The sequence below is a fragment of the Anoplopoma fimbria genome, chromosome 11 (genome assembly GCF_027596085.1).
Source record: "Anoplopoma fimbria isolate UVic2021 breed Golden Eagle Sablefish chromosome 11, Afim_UVic_2022, whole genome shotgun sequence".
In the NCBI taxonomy this organism is placed as follows: Eukaryota; Metazoa; Chordata; class Actinopteri; order Perciformes; family Anoplopomatidae; genus Anoplopoma; species Anoplopoma fimbria.
Window position 1 is genome coordinate 23,222,398 of NC_072459.1, and position 16,921 is coordinate 23,239,318.

Sequence of the window (16,921 nt, forward strand, 5' to 3'; positions counted from 1 at the left end):
CACAAAGTCAACACCCATGTTTAGATGAAACATGCTCTCTCATTTCTTCTGTTTCACTGTTTGCATTTGTGCTTCCCATCTTACACATCCAAGTCCAGCCTGGTACTTTTAACACTGAAAGATCACATACACACCAAACACTGTCATGTGTTGTTTTATTACAAAACAAACATCAAAATGAAACAAAGAAAGTCAGACAATAAAACACCTAAAGGGGAAAGACAAAAAAAACCTATTGTAACATAATTAGAATGATAGCAGAAATTCTAGCCTTCCGATCGCTGTGCGAGCACTGCTTTCCTCTTTGCACACTTTTACCAGTAAGTGAAGATAATCTACACTGATAAAAGTATATTCATGACTCTTTAGGTTGCTAACTTACACCTTGGGTTGACCTGGAAGACAGAGTTCTCATAGCATTCATGTGTGTTTGCATGTATTTTAAAAACGCCAAAGAAAGACAGTCTAAAATGTCAAGCTAATTGTTTAAATGCGGACTTTCAATAAAAAAAATCTTTCTATTAGAGATTCTCTTTCTGATCCCAGGCTGCTTTTATCTATATAAAACAATAACAATGACATAGGCGTCGATAAAGCATTTATCTTAATATTACATAACCTTTAAATAAGAAAACCAGAGCACAGAAACAGGAATGACAGAAGTGCCTGCTCGTGTGTAAGTCAACAGTTACAAATAAAAAGCAAATTGGACAAAGATCTCACAAAGATACAACTCCTCCATCATTTCACATGTGATGAAACATAATAAAATAATTCTTTACATTACATCAAGGCCGCTTTGCTTGAGAGCTTTACATCACAGGTGGACATCACTTCCAAGAAAAAACAATTCTTCACTTTTATCCCCTCAGATATAACCTCAAGTGATACGCCAGCCAACATCTAGTGTATCTGACACTCACTGCCTGTGAGCTCGAAAGGCTGCTTACAAGGATGGTTAGCAGGCACTTCTGTGGATGTTTGGATGGTTTTTTTCTGCTTTGAGGCCACCTTGCAAGCCCGCAGCAGGTGAGAGTTTGATAGTAAGAAGATTTTTGGTTGGAGTGTCACTTTAAAGGTGAGGAGGCTGACTTTGCTCTCGTGTCGAGAGCTTCTGACAGGAAACCATTAAGACTTTGTAATGATACAGCTCTTTCTTCAATATGTGTGACCTCTCAAGCAGAAGTAAGGACTTCCTGTTTAATCTACTTCTGTTTGTCTGCATATGTACAACTTATATACAATCACATTGTGAGTTTGAATGCAATTCATTTAATATGTAATAATATGTAGAAGCGTCTGTGTGAGTGTGGGTCCGCTAATCCTGTTCTTTTTCCCTGTTTCTTGTTTGACAGTACGAAGCATGTCAAGCAGCAGCTTTCTATCATTCTTGCAGTTTCTGCAGCAGCAAGTCAAATACCTAAAGCACTGTACTGCTGCATCCTTAACTCTAAATAAAGCAGCTCAGCAAGATTTTTATTAGAAAGAAGCTGCACTGGATTGAAGCATCACTTCATATGGTCACTTGTTTCATACTCAGGATAACTGACGTGGTGCTTCAGTATCCTATTTTGCTCCACAGTACAATGCTGGCATTGCACAGTGTATGAGGTAGATAAGAAGAGACACTACTCAGAGCTGTGTGGTTAAAAGCGAGCTAATCTATCTGTCTGCATCCTCCAGCAAAGCCAAGCTCGACAGACCTCGGCTGTCTACTCTCAAAAACTTCCGACTGCCTTAATTGAAGCGCGCAAGCTCAATGAGACATTACGGTTATTGCTGCACTCACATTGCCGTGTGCCAATAATGATTGTACAGTTCGGTATCCTAATCAATGCGCTGCTGCATTGCATTAATTTAAACAGCTATTAGATAATGGTCCCTTTTCCCTTTGGGACCTATTTAACCTGATTTTCCTTTTTTGTGTAGCGTTGTTAAAAACAAGGCAGTAAGCCAGCATGGTACCATTAATGACCAGAAGGTGGCATGATTGTGCTGCAACAATGAAACTAAGCATCAAAGAGGAGCAAATGTTGAGCGGCGTGACAGTTCAAATCTACTGTCTGTGTGTGAGAAAAGTGTGACAGGAAAGTCTTACATGTTGTTGGTGGATGAGAAGCCCGGTTTATATCTTTGTATGTATGAAAGCAAATTACAGAGCTTGTTGTATTGTGAGTAGCCCCAATGTGTGTGGGTGTTTGTTTGTTTGTTTTAGCATTGTGTGTGTGTGTGTGTGTGTGTGTGTGTGTGTGTGTGTGTGTGTGTGTGTGTGTGTGTGTGTGTGTGTGTGTGTGTGTGTGTGTGTGTGTGTGTGTGTTTGTTTTTTCAGGAGGCAGCGATGGTCGTTCCCCCGCTGAGGCGCAGCAGGATCTGCTGACAGTCCTGCAGGGACCGACGGTCTCCCACCCGCTCCAGGGTGCGCTTGGCCTCGGCCAGCAGGCGGGCGCGGTGCCCTGGCGGGGTTAGCAGGGGCATGGGCAGGTGGCGGCAGGCCAGCAGGATGGCATGAGCCCTCTCCCTCTCACCCAGGACGCCGCACTCACCTTCTGACGGCAGCAGGGGGGAGGAAGAGAAGAAGAAAAGAGCAGGTTAGGATCCATTGCCTTCTGGCGTGAATGTGTGTGTATACATGTGTGTGTATACATGTGTGTGTATACATGTGTGTGAAAACGTGTGTGAATACAGGGTCGTGTTGCCCTCTGGGACTGGTTTAGAGTAATTTCACCATTAATAGTTAAGATTAAGAATGGCCACTGATCCTGCTCCGGCGGTCAAGGTGAACTTCCACTCTGAGTTTGAATACAATTCTGTAACCATGACGATGATGTCCGTACTTAAACCAATGAGTCAGAAAGACTTTGAGTCTCCCTTACCGGTTGTGTAGGAGTTGTGTGTCCTACGTCGGAGGTTGTGCTCCAGCAGCTGGTGTGTCCTTGTTGGACTGGCTCCAGCCATCAGCCTCACTGTGGTCTCATGGAGAAACACCTGCAGAATACAAAAAAACAAACACACACATCAGAGCTGCCATGATTGTCATCTTCAAGTATTTACAGGTGTTTGAGTGATTTTGGAGAAGGACCACATGGGTTCACCCCACATAGAGCCGACTACCAGGGGTATCTACAACAAACCTTTTGTCTTTTTTGTAAAGCGCCTCACAGCTCCGTGAGTCAGCGCATATGTCTCAGTGAGCGGTCTCACAACAGAAATTCACGAAATGATGCAGTTCATGTGATTCTTAGAGTCTCGCACAAGTCAAGACAGAACAAATGATCACCAAACACTGTGAGAGCAGTAGTTGTTAAACACCCGCCGGCTACAGTAATGACTTCTCCGGTAAATCTTACAAGTATGATTGATGATATATTAAACCGCTGTGAGATTTCTGCAGCTGGCAGATATGCGGAGAGAACTTGATTTCTAACACTGATACAGTAAATGAAATATTATCCCTAACAAGATTAGCAGGTCCCAGCTGATTTCTGGGCTTACTATCAGTACGGCGCAGAGTTTTTGTTAACTTGACATGCCAACAACACATTGTGGGTTTTATTACTTTGGAGAGATGCCTGCTTGTTAATGTTATATCATTATATATTAGTTCATTTGTTTCTCTGGCTGAAAGCCATGTAGTGAAAGCTAATTTAATTACTGATGTAATATCTTGGTTTTGGCATTTGTCCACATTTTCCAGATTTAAAGAGCTACATGAGCAATAAATTAATCAAATACATTAATCTACTCGTTAATCTTGCCAAATTTCTGCAGGAAATGGAGTTTGTTCAAGGTCAGAAGAATTCCCCGACTCTTGTTGTGTTGTCAGTTTGTAAGAACTCAGGCTTCAGTGTTGTTTCTCTACTCATCCTGCACTTGATTCTTGCAGATTACGACACCATATATGATATATAAAATATAATGGACACAGTTCTAAACTCTGCAGACAGTAATCTCTTGCCGATTCCTGAACATATCTGACTTGATCTATCCAGGGATGTACCTTGTGTTGCGCCTGTCTGTAGCACTGTGTGAGCTTTCTGAGCGCGCTCAGGTCCCTCTGGAAACCAGCCAACTGGGATCCAGGGGCCGGGCCAGGTTCTCCATTACTGCTGCCTCCCCGCTGCCACAAACTGGTCCTCAAGGTCAGCAAAAGGTCACAGATCAGGAGCTCAACCCCCTTGGAAGCGAAGGAAGAAAAAGGTCAAAGTGCTGCTTGGTTCATCTACATTACATGCATGACTTAAATAGAAACAGTGATTATATAAAGTGATTTATAGATTATAGATTAAATATTTGCGATTTATTGTTTATGGTTGACTCATGCTTTTAAGGGATGCATTTCAGTTGTGATGAAAACACCGCATAACAACCACAACCCACCACCGTCAAACAACCGCCATCATCACCGGTTCTTCTCACCCCAACAGGCATGCTTGAAATGAAAAGGTAACAACGTGATGCTCTCTGCTGCCTAATGTGAAGCGGTGGGGTGTGTGGCGGGTGCGTGCAGATTGGGGAGGCCTCTGTACTGCACTGCAGGCACATTGCACTCGGCTTCAAGGATCATGCAATGCAACTACAATGCACCACAGCCACCTCCTGCCACCCGCACTGCCCCACACACTCACACACCGCCCCACGTCAGCCTGTCCCCAACCGAGCATGCAGTGTGTGTGTTTGCATCAGCGTTAGACAGGTTTTTGGTGTCCATACGTGTGTGTGTGTGTGTGTGTGTGTGTGTGTGTGTGTGTGTGTGTGTGTGTGTGTGTGTGTGTGTGTGTGTGTGTGTGTGTGTGTGTGTGTGTGTGCAAGACAGCAGAGGAGATTACATAAAAAGTGCTCTAACCACAAACACAGAGCAGATAAGGAAAAAAGGAATTAAGAAAATAAAACTGCTGCGAGGGATCCTTTGTGCATTACCTTGTTCAGCCAGTTCCCAGTCTGGGCGAGGGGCACCGAGATGCTGGAGCGCAGGTAGCCACTGGCTCTGTCGCAGTGGGACAGGTAGGATATGGCCCCCTCCCCCTTCAGAGGGGCCAGACTCATCTGAACTGCCTTGCAAAGCAGCAGCACAGCCTTGGGAAGAGGGTGGCTGAAAACAAGAGGCAAGAAAAGGACAGTGAGGACGGTTAGTGTGGTTCCTTTACAACAGAGATGAAGGTTTAATTGTCTCTGTAACCATCATTCAACAATTCAACAGTTTAAATTTAAACTTGAAGGAAGAAAGAAATACGTTTACTCTGGTTTCTGTATTGTCGAGTTGGAGCTTGTTTTTTGATATATCTAGACTGGCTAAAACAAGTTTTTTACTTCACTCACTCAAGGGTGTGCAGAGCCCTCGGCATCCGCTCTGCTTCTGCCAACAGTGACCTCACAGCGACATCATCGCCCTGCAGCCAATGCACAGCAGCCTTCAGGACCAAAGCCCACCAACGACTCACTGGGTCTCCCACTGGCAGGAAGAACAGAGGGAGATTATGTAGAAATAAAAACAATAGGGAAAAACTAGATTGAGTCGAATACCCTGAATGGACTTTTTTCGTGTGGCTGTGAAAAACATTTTCTCGTCAAGCTTTTGTCGAATGAGAGATAACGTGATGGTTAAGGCCCCCCAAAGCTGTATGTGTGTGATTACATAAAATGCTTTGTGTTCAGAGTGTCTCTGTCTGAAAACAATCAATTAATGCTGTTGCTAATTAACATCCTCTCAACAGATTGTCAATGTGTTCATGTCCATTGGTCATTTATTACCACAAATCAATGACCGCAAGTGTTATCTGTGATAATCCAATAAAAAGTTAATCCCCAAAGCCAAAATGTCCGTCTGTGTGTGGCACAGAAAATCCATTCATGCTGACAGTTATAACTCTGATGGCTATCTGGTTAATATGCAGTAATGAAAAACAGAAATCACTCCCCCCCCCCACGCATACACCATCAGATGTGATTCATGCTTTATCGTGATTGGACAGGGTTGTTCTCCTCATGCAGCTCATACCTGGAGTGGTGGTGTGATTGGGAGGAGTCGAGAAGGGAGGAGGAGGAGACGGAGAGTCCTCTGTACAGCTGTTCAACAACTGGAGGAACTCTAGGGCACTGGAGAACTCCCTGAAAGAGAGACAGATCAGAGAAAAAGAACAGATCCGGGGTGAGTGAGTCATTAATTCACATCAAACTGGTAAAACCATGGCTGGTGCTCCTGACTTACCCGGAGCCGCTGCTGCGTTTGCCTGCTTCAGAGTCGTTCTGCGGCTGGATGAGAGTGTGAACGGCTCTCTCCAAAAGCTTCCTGCAGAAACAGCGGTGCAGCTGGGCAATGGGGTCAGCTACGGGAAGATCAAGAGAGAAACATTGAGATGATCAGTGAAATCATAGCATTCAGCATGTTTTATTTCTCCAACATCAAATAAACAAAGAAACACAATATTCACTCAAGGTATATAAAGCTCAACACAATGCAACAAAGATGTGCAAGCCAACCCAGCAAATTTAACCTAAATGATTTAGTGTGAGATCCATTCATTTATTTATTTTCAATAATTATCAGGGGCCCATTTCAGATTTTTAGTATCATCGCTAAATTAAAGATGCAATTAAATAGTAAATTATATTTCCTTTTATAGAAATTTCCTCTAGCAATATGATTGAGATTTCTTTAAAGGTGCTAAATGTACCCTAAAAAGCATGATGACTTGAATTTGTTAAAATTTTGGTAAAATTAAAAATACAATTTGAAAACAGAAAGACAGCTAGACAGACAAAGCGAAAGAACATAAGTATGGCAGAAAAACAAGTTAAGTAAAGTATGTTGGGGCCTGTATTTATTTATGTCATACTTGGGTCTCTCTGAGAAGTGTACACCCCGTCGCTGCTCTCCGACTTCACCGACCAATCACAACTCAGGAAGAACTGCCTGCCCAAAGGCGTGAAGAGCCAGCGCAGGCAGTCAGGGATTGGCTTGGTCTCTGATTGGCTGGCCACGCTCTCTGCGCAACTCAACAGGTAACCCTGGGAGATAGAAAAAGAAAGAAAAAGGGAACAAAGTAAGTACCATTTAAATAGTTACAGACAGAAGATGCACCATGTAAGAGACTCACTGGCAGACAGGAGAGGTGGTGGCCCAGCACGGTGCGCAGGGCTGTTGCTGCGGTGACGTAGATCTGGGTGAGCTGGGCGGGGGCCATCTTGCCTTGGGCGCTCTGGCTGAGGTTGACAGCGCTCACAGACACTGACAAAGCCCAAAGGCTGCTTCGCTGAGGCAGCTTTCCTACAGAGAGAAAGAGAGAGGACAGAAACCATCTTATTGTGGTTGAATCTTGATAGCATGTCAAAGTAAAAGTAAGGTCCAATATTAATTTGTTGCAAATAAATGAATACGGTTGTGGAGTCATTTATCTAACCCTCGTGTGCTTGTCCTGCTTGTGTACAGCGTCAGCCCACTTTGTTCTCAACACTCACCTGTGAGCTGCAGCTGGCTCAGCCGGTGGTAAACCAGCGCTGCATCCTTCGCGCTAGTCCTAGCCTCCTCCCCCTCGTGCTTCCCCCCAACCTGATGAACCAGCCAACCCAGAGGAGTCGGACGATGCAAGACGTAGCGAATCAGATTCCAGGACAGCGAGAAGACCAGGTCCAGAGTGGTTGATGGAAGCGCTCGAGTCAAGACGGACAGGCAGGTCTCTAAACTGGACATTGCCGCTGTGTAATCTCCCTGCAGGAGAGAGGAGAGAGGGAGAATAGTGAGCTCATCAGTATTCAGTGAAGACTGATAGGGAAGAGGGGGGCGACTTGAACAAAAGCTAAAAATAAACTCTTGTAGGGAACAGGCAGGCTAAACTGAGACATCAGCGAGAGAATCAAAGCCAATCAAACTGGGCGAAGGGATCTTCAGTTAGTGAGAAATCATCACATATAACTGTCAAAGCACATCCAAAACTGGATCCAATATTCACACAGTCACATGAAATGTAAGGGAGTGTTATCATGTTTTCCTTTATTTGAAAATGCTACCTCACAAAATATAATGCAAGGGAAAATAACTATAAATAGCATTCCAAATTGTTTTACTCTGCTTGTTTGAGATTTCTAATGAACTTCTGATCACGGGGCTCGTCTGTACTCACCCTGTTGAGTTGCAGGTCGGCTTGTTTACGATGCCTCCAGAATGACACAGATTTCGGCGAGTGAAGGGGTGTGACAGGCTCCCACAGGTAGAGCACCCTGACGCAACCCCACACCGCTCCCACCCCACTCAACACCCACACCATCACCCATGGCAACAGGCAACGCAGCCAGGATGCTGGAGGGCCAGAGGAGGAGAAACGTGATGCATTTAAAAATACTTTACAACAAAGTATTCTGCTGCGACACTAATTCAATCATGACTCTTTCTCTGCTCACCAAAGTCCTGTGTGTGAGTTGGGAACCAGACAAGCGTTCTAGACGGCCCGTGGCCCGCAGATAAGCTGGGGCTCCCTAAAGCCTCAGAGCCCAACAAAGATGGCAACGGGTTCAGGGACAGGCAGAAGAAGGTCAGGGCACAGAGAAGCAGTCGAGAGCGATCCATGACTCCAACCGAGGAGGGAGAATCCGGCTCAATCTTCATCTGCCAGATGTTAAGAGAGAACAGGTTTACAATAATCAATAGCTATACATACAATGTCTGTATAATAATACACAATCATGTCAGCTAAGAAACTAACACCAAGAACCCTAAGTATGCTTTTGCAACATTGTATTTAATGATAGGAACATAGTTGTGGTTTTGCTGTTTTAGTAATTTAACTTAATTTGAGAGTTAGAAAGAGCTATAGAAAGAGTAGTAGAACACACAAAAGAAGTGGTTTGTGAGAGCAATATTATTCACAAAACAATCTTTTTAAACCTTTCTTGTAACATTCAAATTTAAATGATCAGAATTATTTCTTAATGTAGTTGTAGATAAAAAAAGAAATAATCAACATAACACCTTCTAAACAATTTCACATAAAATCCTTCGAGCTGTTCACTGGTGGAAAGCTTGTACTAGCATAAAGGAATAACCCATATAATTAACTACTGTTATTCTAAAGACTAAGGTGTGTTACCTGCTCGTGATCCAGCAAGGGGCTGCCTGGCTCTGAGTCCACACAGTAAGGAGAGAACTGAGGAGGGGAGCCAGAACCAGAACCAGAGTCCGAGGCTGGAGGAGACATCATCACTATTTCCTCTTTGAGCTCTACGTCTTCAGACAGAATCACTGGCTCTGAAACAGAGAAGGGGACTCAATGAAATCTCAAGTTGCTACTGATTCAGTGTTTACAACATTCATTGATGTAAACACTTACTGTTCTTGTGGTTGCCCATCTTTAGGGCCAAGTTCTCCTGCCGTAGTTTGTGGTTGGTTTGCTGCAGGTATCTGATGTAGTCAATGGCCTTCCTCAGCACTCCTGACTTATGCATCTGTGAAGACATGAAGGAGGATATTTAAGGATCCAACTTCTATCAAGTGCATGAGTGAAATTAGGGATTTTATTTATTAATTTAAAATTACCGTACCGGTGGACTAACCTTCGCATCATTGCCCATGACTAGGTCTCTGAGCTCAACGATCTTGTCGTTGATGGAGGAGCGATACCTCTTCTCGATGATGTTGTGTGTCGTCCTCCTCTCGCCCTCCTTCACCACTCCTCCCGGGCCTATTACCCCTCCCATCATCTGGCATTGATCCATGCTTGATCTGCCCATGTTGGTGCAGTGAGAGGAGCCTGGCTGTAGCTGCTTGATCGGCAGTTTGTCTCCTCCTCCCATCATCATGGGGACGGTGGTCAGGATGTTGCCGCTCATCAGTGTCTAGGGACGGAAATCAGTAGCAGCACGGTATTTGTCAGTCTTGGAACCAAAACAAAGACCATACTTAACAACCAAATGGTGATATAAAAAAATGTAGGCTAGCTGAATACCGGGACTTGCAGAGATGTGTTCTGGATGGGCGTAGTCAAGGTGGTGATCCCTGTGGGGCTCTGCATGGTAGACAGCACCTGCGTGCCGTCGGGTTTCAATGTTGTGAGAACCAGCGAGTCGGTCTTCAGAATCTGAGGCTGCTGGACAAGAAGCTGATGGAAAGACGGCCAAAAGGTCAATGCAAGGCTTTTAAGTTTGTTTACAAGTTTAAAAGATTAAAACATTGGTACGCAGATCTGCAGGGCCTCTACTCATCTTTGCATTTATCAAACATTGAGAAAGAAAGGAATTAGTGCACAACCTATCTTTTGCAGAAATTAGGGTGAGATTGTTAGGTCTGGTTTGTTGTCCACCTCTTATTATCAGCTAATCATCTTTACACTGCTATACATTTTGAGCTTACTCACAGGGACTTGCTGCATCTGCTGCTGCATAGTGTGGACTGTGGTGGGCGCTGCAGAGAGGGTCTGGATGGTCTGACAGGTCGGGGTCAGAAGACGCTGGTGTTGAATGGTCATTGGCTGGAGCTGTGACGTCATAATGCTCTGCATCTGTGGTTGGAGGACTGGGAATGGGAGACAAGATGGTGGTTGATTTGTCTGTCAAATTCAAAACACACTGCGGATCCTGAGAGGAAACCATATTTCTACGACAACATGTAACCATTAGGAGACAGTGTAATGGACTGTGCGATGAATTCAATCTGTAATCAGCCTAATATCTCAAACATTCAACAGAACACAGTCCTATTCCTCTCTTTAGTCACCTTGGAAACTAGAACCTGGGCTCTGGTGGCAGATGACGGGGCTCTGAATGAAACGGGACTGTCCACCGTTGGAGGCAATCATCACGGTCTGGGCCGCTTGGGTCTGGATGGGCATGCCCGTCTGGCTGTGGGTCTGAACCAGGGTGTGGACTGGGAAGCTTTGGGTCTGCATGGCGATCCCCTGGGTGTGCATCTGCATTTAAGTAGAACAAATATATCCAGTTTTATCTCCACATGCATTCTTCCCTCTAAAGTTTGATGCAACATAAGACAGTTCACCAGTCTATTTTGATTTACTGTCTTAGGAAAAAGTTATTTCACTCAAGAAAATAAACTATTTCTGTCAGGCTGACTGCAGTTTTGCTGAGATGTGCGTTGCTACTTGAAGGGATGCTGAGCTGGATATTATATTTTACCGTCTTCAGTACTATGAATTTTTCTCCTGTCAGCAGAAGCTTTCTTTTTTATATGGATGGCACCATAAAAGAAATAAACAAAATTGACTCCACAACAGACAATGAAATCACAGCAGGGGAGGCAGGCCCCTTGAAAACAGCCTGACTCCAAACTACAGCACCCGTCCATCACTGCAGCACTTATATTTCAGACCCACGCAGAGATCCAAAACTTAACCTTCAATACAGCTTTCATTAAGCTACATAACTTTTCATAAAACTAACTCATCGCTTGTAGAATAAGTTGCATTATTACTCGTAGTAACAATGAGTAAAATGGGAGTCATTACTCATGTCAAAGTGGTGACAGTTGATACCTGGATGGTGGGCTGGGCTGTCTGATGGGGCTGAGGCTGGATGGGTTGGACCACCTGAGGCCGGGGCTGGAGGAGGGGAGGGCTGCGGGTCACCTGTTGCTGCACTGTGGTGACGGTGGTGGGGGAGGGAGTCTGTACGGGAGTGAGGGGAGGGGTGAGGGGCATAGACAGGGGAGACAGCGTCTGCGGGGCGGCGAGGCTGACGGTGGAGCTCTGGTAGACAGCAGGGGCCGGTGTCTTGGGGGTTTGAGGAGTCGGAGGAGTCTGGATGGCAGGGCGCGGAGCGATGCTGACGCCGCCACTCTGCACAGAGCCTGCTGAGCTCATCTGATCCTCAAACAAGTCTGGGAAGTCCCCCACCTGGTTGCTGACAAACTGCAGCATCTCTGAGGAGATGGAGAAACAGATTTGACATTACAACACGGCTGGAGTGGATTTAGAAATGAAATATAAGCTTGTGGGACAGCTCTGACTTTTATTCAATGATATAAAATATGATACAGGGTATGAGGTATATGTCAACATCTTAACAATTCTGTAATTTAAAATGTTTAAATATCAAGAAATACAACTTCATAATAATAGATGAATTTCACTTTAACATGTTGCAAGAGGAGCTAAATCCAATGACTGACAATTACTTGACTACCTTTAAGCTTACGTTTTTAGCTACACACATATTACAGTACCAAGAAGATAATCATCTATATATCGCTTCCCCAAGTGTCCTTGAAAATTACTCTTTGATTGAAACTTGACATAAGGTGGTAAGGTTGTTCCACCAATGACCTGGCCCAGATGTGTGAATGTGGTTTACGATTAACAGATAAGACTAGTAAAGCCCAGAGAATTTCTTTGACGTTGCCTTGAGTTGGCACATGTATGCACACACAGAAAGAAGCTACTGTTCTGGCCATGAACCAGTGAAAACGTTGTACTGAAAGCAAAAGGCCACAGATAGATAACACAGATAACCTTGAAAAGGTTTGTAGTAATCTCACTGATGGCCCCGAAAGACAATGGCAGCAGTTTGATAAAGAATACAGCGGCACTGAGAGAGCTGATGGATGGATGGCAATATATTGATGATCAATTGGGCTCCTGTTGTTAAACACCATCTAATAGAATTAAATAAATGGTTTATTAAATACAGTAGAGATGCAAAAAACTATGTCACTTATTTAAGACTTGATGGCAAATGTTTGGGTTCTGCAATATAATAATATACACTAATTTGCAAATGTATGAGGCCCACACTGGCAAAACTGCAACAAGTCCTTTCCTCATTATTGTTAATGTAAAGTTTGTGCACATGTTTTATGTGGAAGGAAATGCGTTCAATATGTTTTTCAGACCTAAAGCAAACACAGGATGTGTTTTAGTGTGAATTTACTCTCCACAGGCCACCTTTAATATTTAGTCTACTTTCATTGATATAAAAAGAGGGAATTTTTTCACCAATTATGATCAAGTACTAAGCATTTTTGTCTGTTTATTTTAATAAAAATACAGAGTATATCGTTTTTAAATTAAATTCCCCCAAAATAAAATAAAAAATAATGAAATGTATCACTATCACAGTATACAACTATTTATACTGTGATCCTTTGTTTCTTTTATGTGGTGTTAAAGTCTCTCTAATGTCTTGTCAGCTCTGAGACAAAAGCAGATGACCAGAGAACACAAGCCTGTTCATAACTGTGGATAACACCATGCTGTTCAGAGTCCCTCTGGACTTTGGTACTTCAAGACGTTTGACAGATCTACAGGGTCCATATGGTGGAAGCTGCCAGGACTGATCGTAGTGCAGATGGGTTCAGCCATCAGGGTCAATGAGGAGTCAATAAACAGAGGCTGTAGCCTTGAACTAAGTCTTACTGTTCAGCAAAGCACGACCAGACAACCAAACAGAACATGGTTATGGATATTTTTAAGAGGGACATGAAATCAGTGATTACCCTCACAGACGCGGCCATTTCTAATAATCTGAATGGGAAGTTGTACAACAGATGAACAACAGCACTGAGAGTTTAAGATACAGGATATCATACAGCCAAACGATGTTTGAAGTTACAGTTAACATTATCAATGAGTTTACCTTGCTCAACATGTAGAAGTTCATTCCAGTCACTAGTGTACTTTGTGACCTTATATTGACATGATTCATTAGACGCAAGGAGTGGCAGTCTGTCATTAAATATGTTAATACCTTGTCTAAACAAAATCATTCATGGAGCAGTTGACACATGCTTTCAAAGAGCTGAGAATGAAAAAAATAATTTTGTCATCTCTCTCTATGTCATTGTGATAGATTTGACCACAAACACTAAAGGGGTAGGATACCAGAATAGATGCATGAAGCTGGAAAGTTGACACAGTGGAGAAATAAAACTTACTCATGTTTCTGAGCAACAGAGGCAACTTTCTGTTACCTCACCACTTGTTGCATTTCAATGAAGTTTATAACACAATAAAGGTGTTCTTATCTGCATACACAGATGTCCTTTCAGTTGTTTTACAATTTCATGACCATAAAAAATGATTTGATCGAGGGACACAAAATACCAGCTGGCCGAGGGCGGTAGTTCTTCTAATGGTACTAATGACTGTGAGAGGAAGTTCTATTGACAGTGAGAGGTTAGCGAGAGGGTCATAAAAAGTAAAAGTACTTCCGAACACGGATATTCTAAATGGCAAAAACTACAACAATAATGGTTCAGGTTAAAATTATGCAGAATCCTACTTTTAACAGCCCTGATTGAGTGTAGGACACAGTTTCAGATAGAAACATTATAAGACCATAAACTTTCCTGAGCCTTACTGCTCAGGAGCTTTTACCTATCAGTGTCACATGGACATGCACACACACTGAATATAGGCAGACACACGAGCACATGCACTTGTGCACCTCCATGGGGGGCAGACTGTTGATGACAGACAGGACAAAGCAGCTCTGAGCCCCCAGAGCTTCAGACAAGCTTACACAAAGGGTAAATCCATCGAAGGGGGACAGTTTCCTAGGCTGCTAGGCGCAGAGAAAATAGGTTGTATAATCAGAGCTGCTGTTGCTAAGAGAATAATTGGGAGAGGAAGAATGTTCTAGATGAATATAGGGTCAACTGCATGAGCCCTTACAGGGGCTTACACCCAATGAACATGGCTCATCTGAAGTAACCACAGGGAGAGCAATAAGACCTATCACTGAAGATTTGAAAGAGGCTGTTACGACTTTAAATTCATATGATAAAAGCAAACAAATATAAAGTATATTATTAGAGGAAGGGGGTGCCTACGGTTAATGTTACTAGAGTCATTTATTCTGCAGTTGGCTGCTCTGCCTGACGGGAAAAGTGAACTTATCGATTAGCCGTGGCCAGACAGCGACAGAGGGAAGAAAATAACTCAAGTGTGGGCTGTCTTTGTTGCAGCTCGCCTGTGAATTCATCAGTCAACCCTCAGTTGTCGTTTCTCTCTCTCTCGGTCACAATCTGTACATTCCTGTCTTTTCAGGCAATGATTATGTGGGATTACATAACTGTGCCTGAGGGTTTGTTGTCTGCTCACTCTGTCTAAAGGCCCCCTTTGAAAAGAGAATTAATACCCCAAACCAAAGGCAGGAATAGGTTCTGAAATGTTTCATAAGCCTGTGTGCAGTAAGTATCATTACTATTTATTAAATCATCTCATTAAGTAGAGTTATAAACCCACTGCTGTGTCCACTAGTAGGCAAAAAGACAGGGTTCTACCTTGAAACAGAGTTCATCTCACACGTCTGACATCACAAACACAAACACACCCACACCCACACCGGTCCATCAGTGCGGTCTGGTGATTTGACATTCAGTAAAATTCCACCCTAATGGAAATCTGGTGACTCTGCACTGGCAAGCGTTTCACCAAAAGCCCAGTCCTTTGAAAATGTGCCCAAGGGAGAAACTTGTTTTGATAAAAGAGAGAGAGAGAGAGAGAGAGAGAGAGAGAGAGAGAGAGAGAGAGAGAGAGAGAGAGAGAGAGATTGGATCAGGGATGCTGTTCACTGAAAGCCTGTCTACAGAGCCCAGACTGGATCTTTACAGAGATGTTGTCCCATAAACTCAGCCCAATGGTTCTGCAGAATCAGCTTCGAAAAGATGCTGAGGAAAAGTCTTCTTCATTCAATTCTACAAGCATCTTAAATATTGACATAGGAGTCAAGAAGTCTAAATAATACAAATGTAAATGGTTCATCTCATGACCCTTAACTTATGGTGAAATCCCAGTGAAGCTTGATGAGCAAGTTACATTCTTGTGTCTCACTTCTTCACTGCCCACATAGACAGTTTCCTGATGAATGACACATCACGCTGAAACCACCTCTGCCTCATGGAAAACATCACTCTGCCTACTTAACTCATTTACTATTCGGTTGATATTTGCAAAGTGTTATTGTGCTGAATAAATCTTACTGACCCCAGCAACAGACAAATGCAACATTCAACATGTATTGACTACATAATAGGACCTGTAAGGGTAATACATCTTAACTTCCTTTCAAACAGAGCTGTGTCGTGACTTCTTTGAGGACTAAACTTTGTACATTGTGCAGCCTTCATACAAACACAAACAAAGCTCCTCAGCAGGAAGGGGAAACAGGCCGCTTAGAAGACTTAGAAACAAGCAGACAACACTTGACAGTGTTAGCAGTGACACAACTACTCACCATCGATGTCTCCCAAGGTGAATTCGTCCCCTAATTCCGCTAAAGTCGGGTCCATGTTCTCCATGGTGGAGATGTACTCTCCGGTGTCCATCCTGTGTGTTCGCAGCTCGCCTCCCCGGCTGTCACCGGAGGGTCTCAGGGGGGAAAGAAACAACACCTGCGGGCTATTCTGTGGCGTTCAGCAACGCCCACAACCCCGTAATCTTACTGAGAAGATCGACTGCTCAACACAACCGTAAGACAACACAATAGCCCCAAGAGAGGCAGATAACGGCGTCGATAAACTAGTTCACACCGATATATGGTTAAGTCGTCGCCATCTTGTTTTACGCTCATTACGTCATTCACAAACAGACTCTGTGGCTCAAAGCAGGATCTGATTGGTCGATACCAAGCTGTTGTTGTCATGAGACCAGTCATCATCAGCCAATGAGAAGGTCGTATTTGCCGTGGTCTGATAGTACGTCAACCATCAGAAGCTTCTGTGTCATTTGAATAAACCGCGCCCCCTGTCTTTAATGACAACAAGTTAGACAAACTAAGTGCCTTGGAATTAATGTTAATAAATACATTAGTCAATAGATAACGTTAAATACATATTGGAGACATGTTAATGCAAATGATAAACACATCTATTATACAATACCCAATATCTTTTACTTAATAGAAGATTGTATATTTTGTGTTTATTAAAAATGCAATACCCTATAACAAAAATATACAAGTTCACTTAGTGTCCAATCAGAGT

At 43.4% G+C, this 16,921-nt stretch overlaps 1 protein-coding gene across 4 annotated transcripts; it reads right to left on the reverse strand.

The window, feature by feature from the left end:
* Positions 1 to 138: 138 nt before the first annotated feature.
* On the reverse strand, positions 139 to 16,527 carry srebf2 (sterol regulatory element binding transcription factor 2). 4 transcript variants are annotated; one of them, XM_054607143.1, is made up of 20 exons: positions 16,174 to 16,527; positions 11,475 to 11,860; positions 10,703 to 10,895; positions 10,344 to 10,501; positions 9,936 to 10,088; positions 9,544 to 9,825; positions 9,321 to 9,435; positions 9,081 to 9,238; positions 8,395 to 8,599; positions 8,118 to 8,293; positions 7,456 to 7,705; positions 7,095 to 7,264; positions 6,834 to 7,005; positions 6,206 to 6,323; positions 5,996 to 6,105; positions 5,317 to 5,449; positions 4,918 to 5,089; positions 3,998 to 4,174; positions 2,874 to 2,985; positions 139 to 2,543 (listed from the first exon to the last, which is right to left on the reverse strand). In XM_054607143.1, the coding sequence occupies exons 1-20, from the start codon at positions 16,262 to 16,264 to the stop codon at positions 2,326 to 2,328; spliced, it is 3,549 nt and encodes a 1,182-aa protein (XP_054463118.1). In that variant the 5' UTR covers positions 16,265 to 16,527; the 3' UTR covers positions 139 to 2,325. The 4 variants fall into 4 exon arrangements, with proteins under 4 accessions (XP_054463118.1, XP_054463117.1, XP_054463116.1 ...); XM_054607142.1 differs by having other exon boundaries at positions 139 to 2,546; XM_054607141.1 differs by having other exon boundaries at positions 9,532 to 9,825.
* Positions 16,528 to 16,921: the final 394 nt, after the last annotated feature.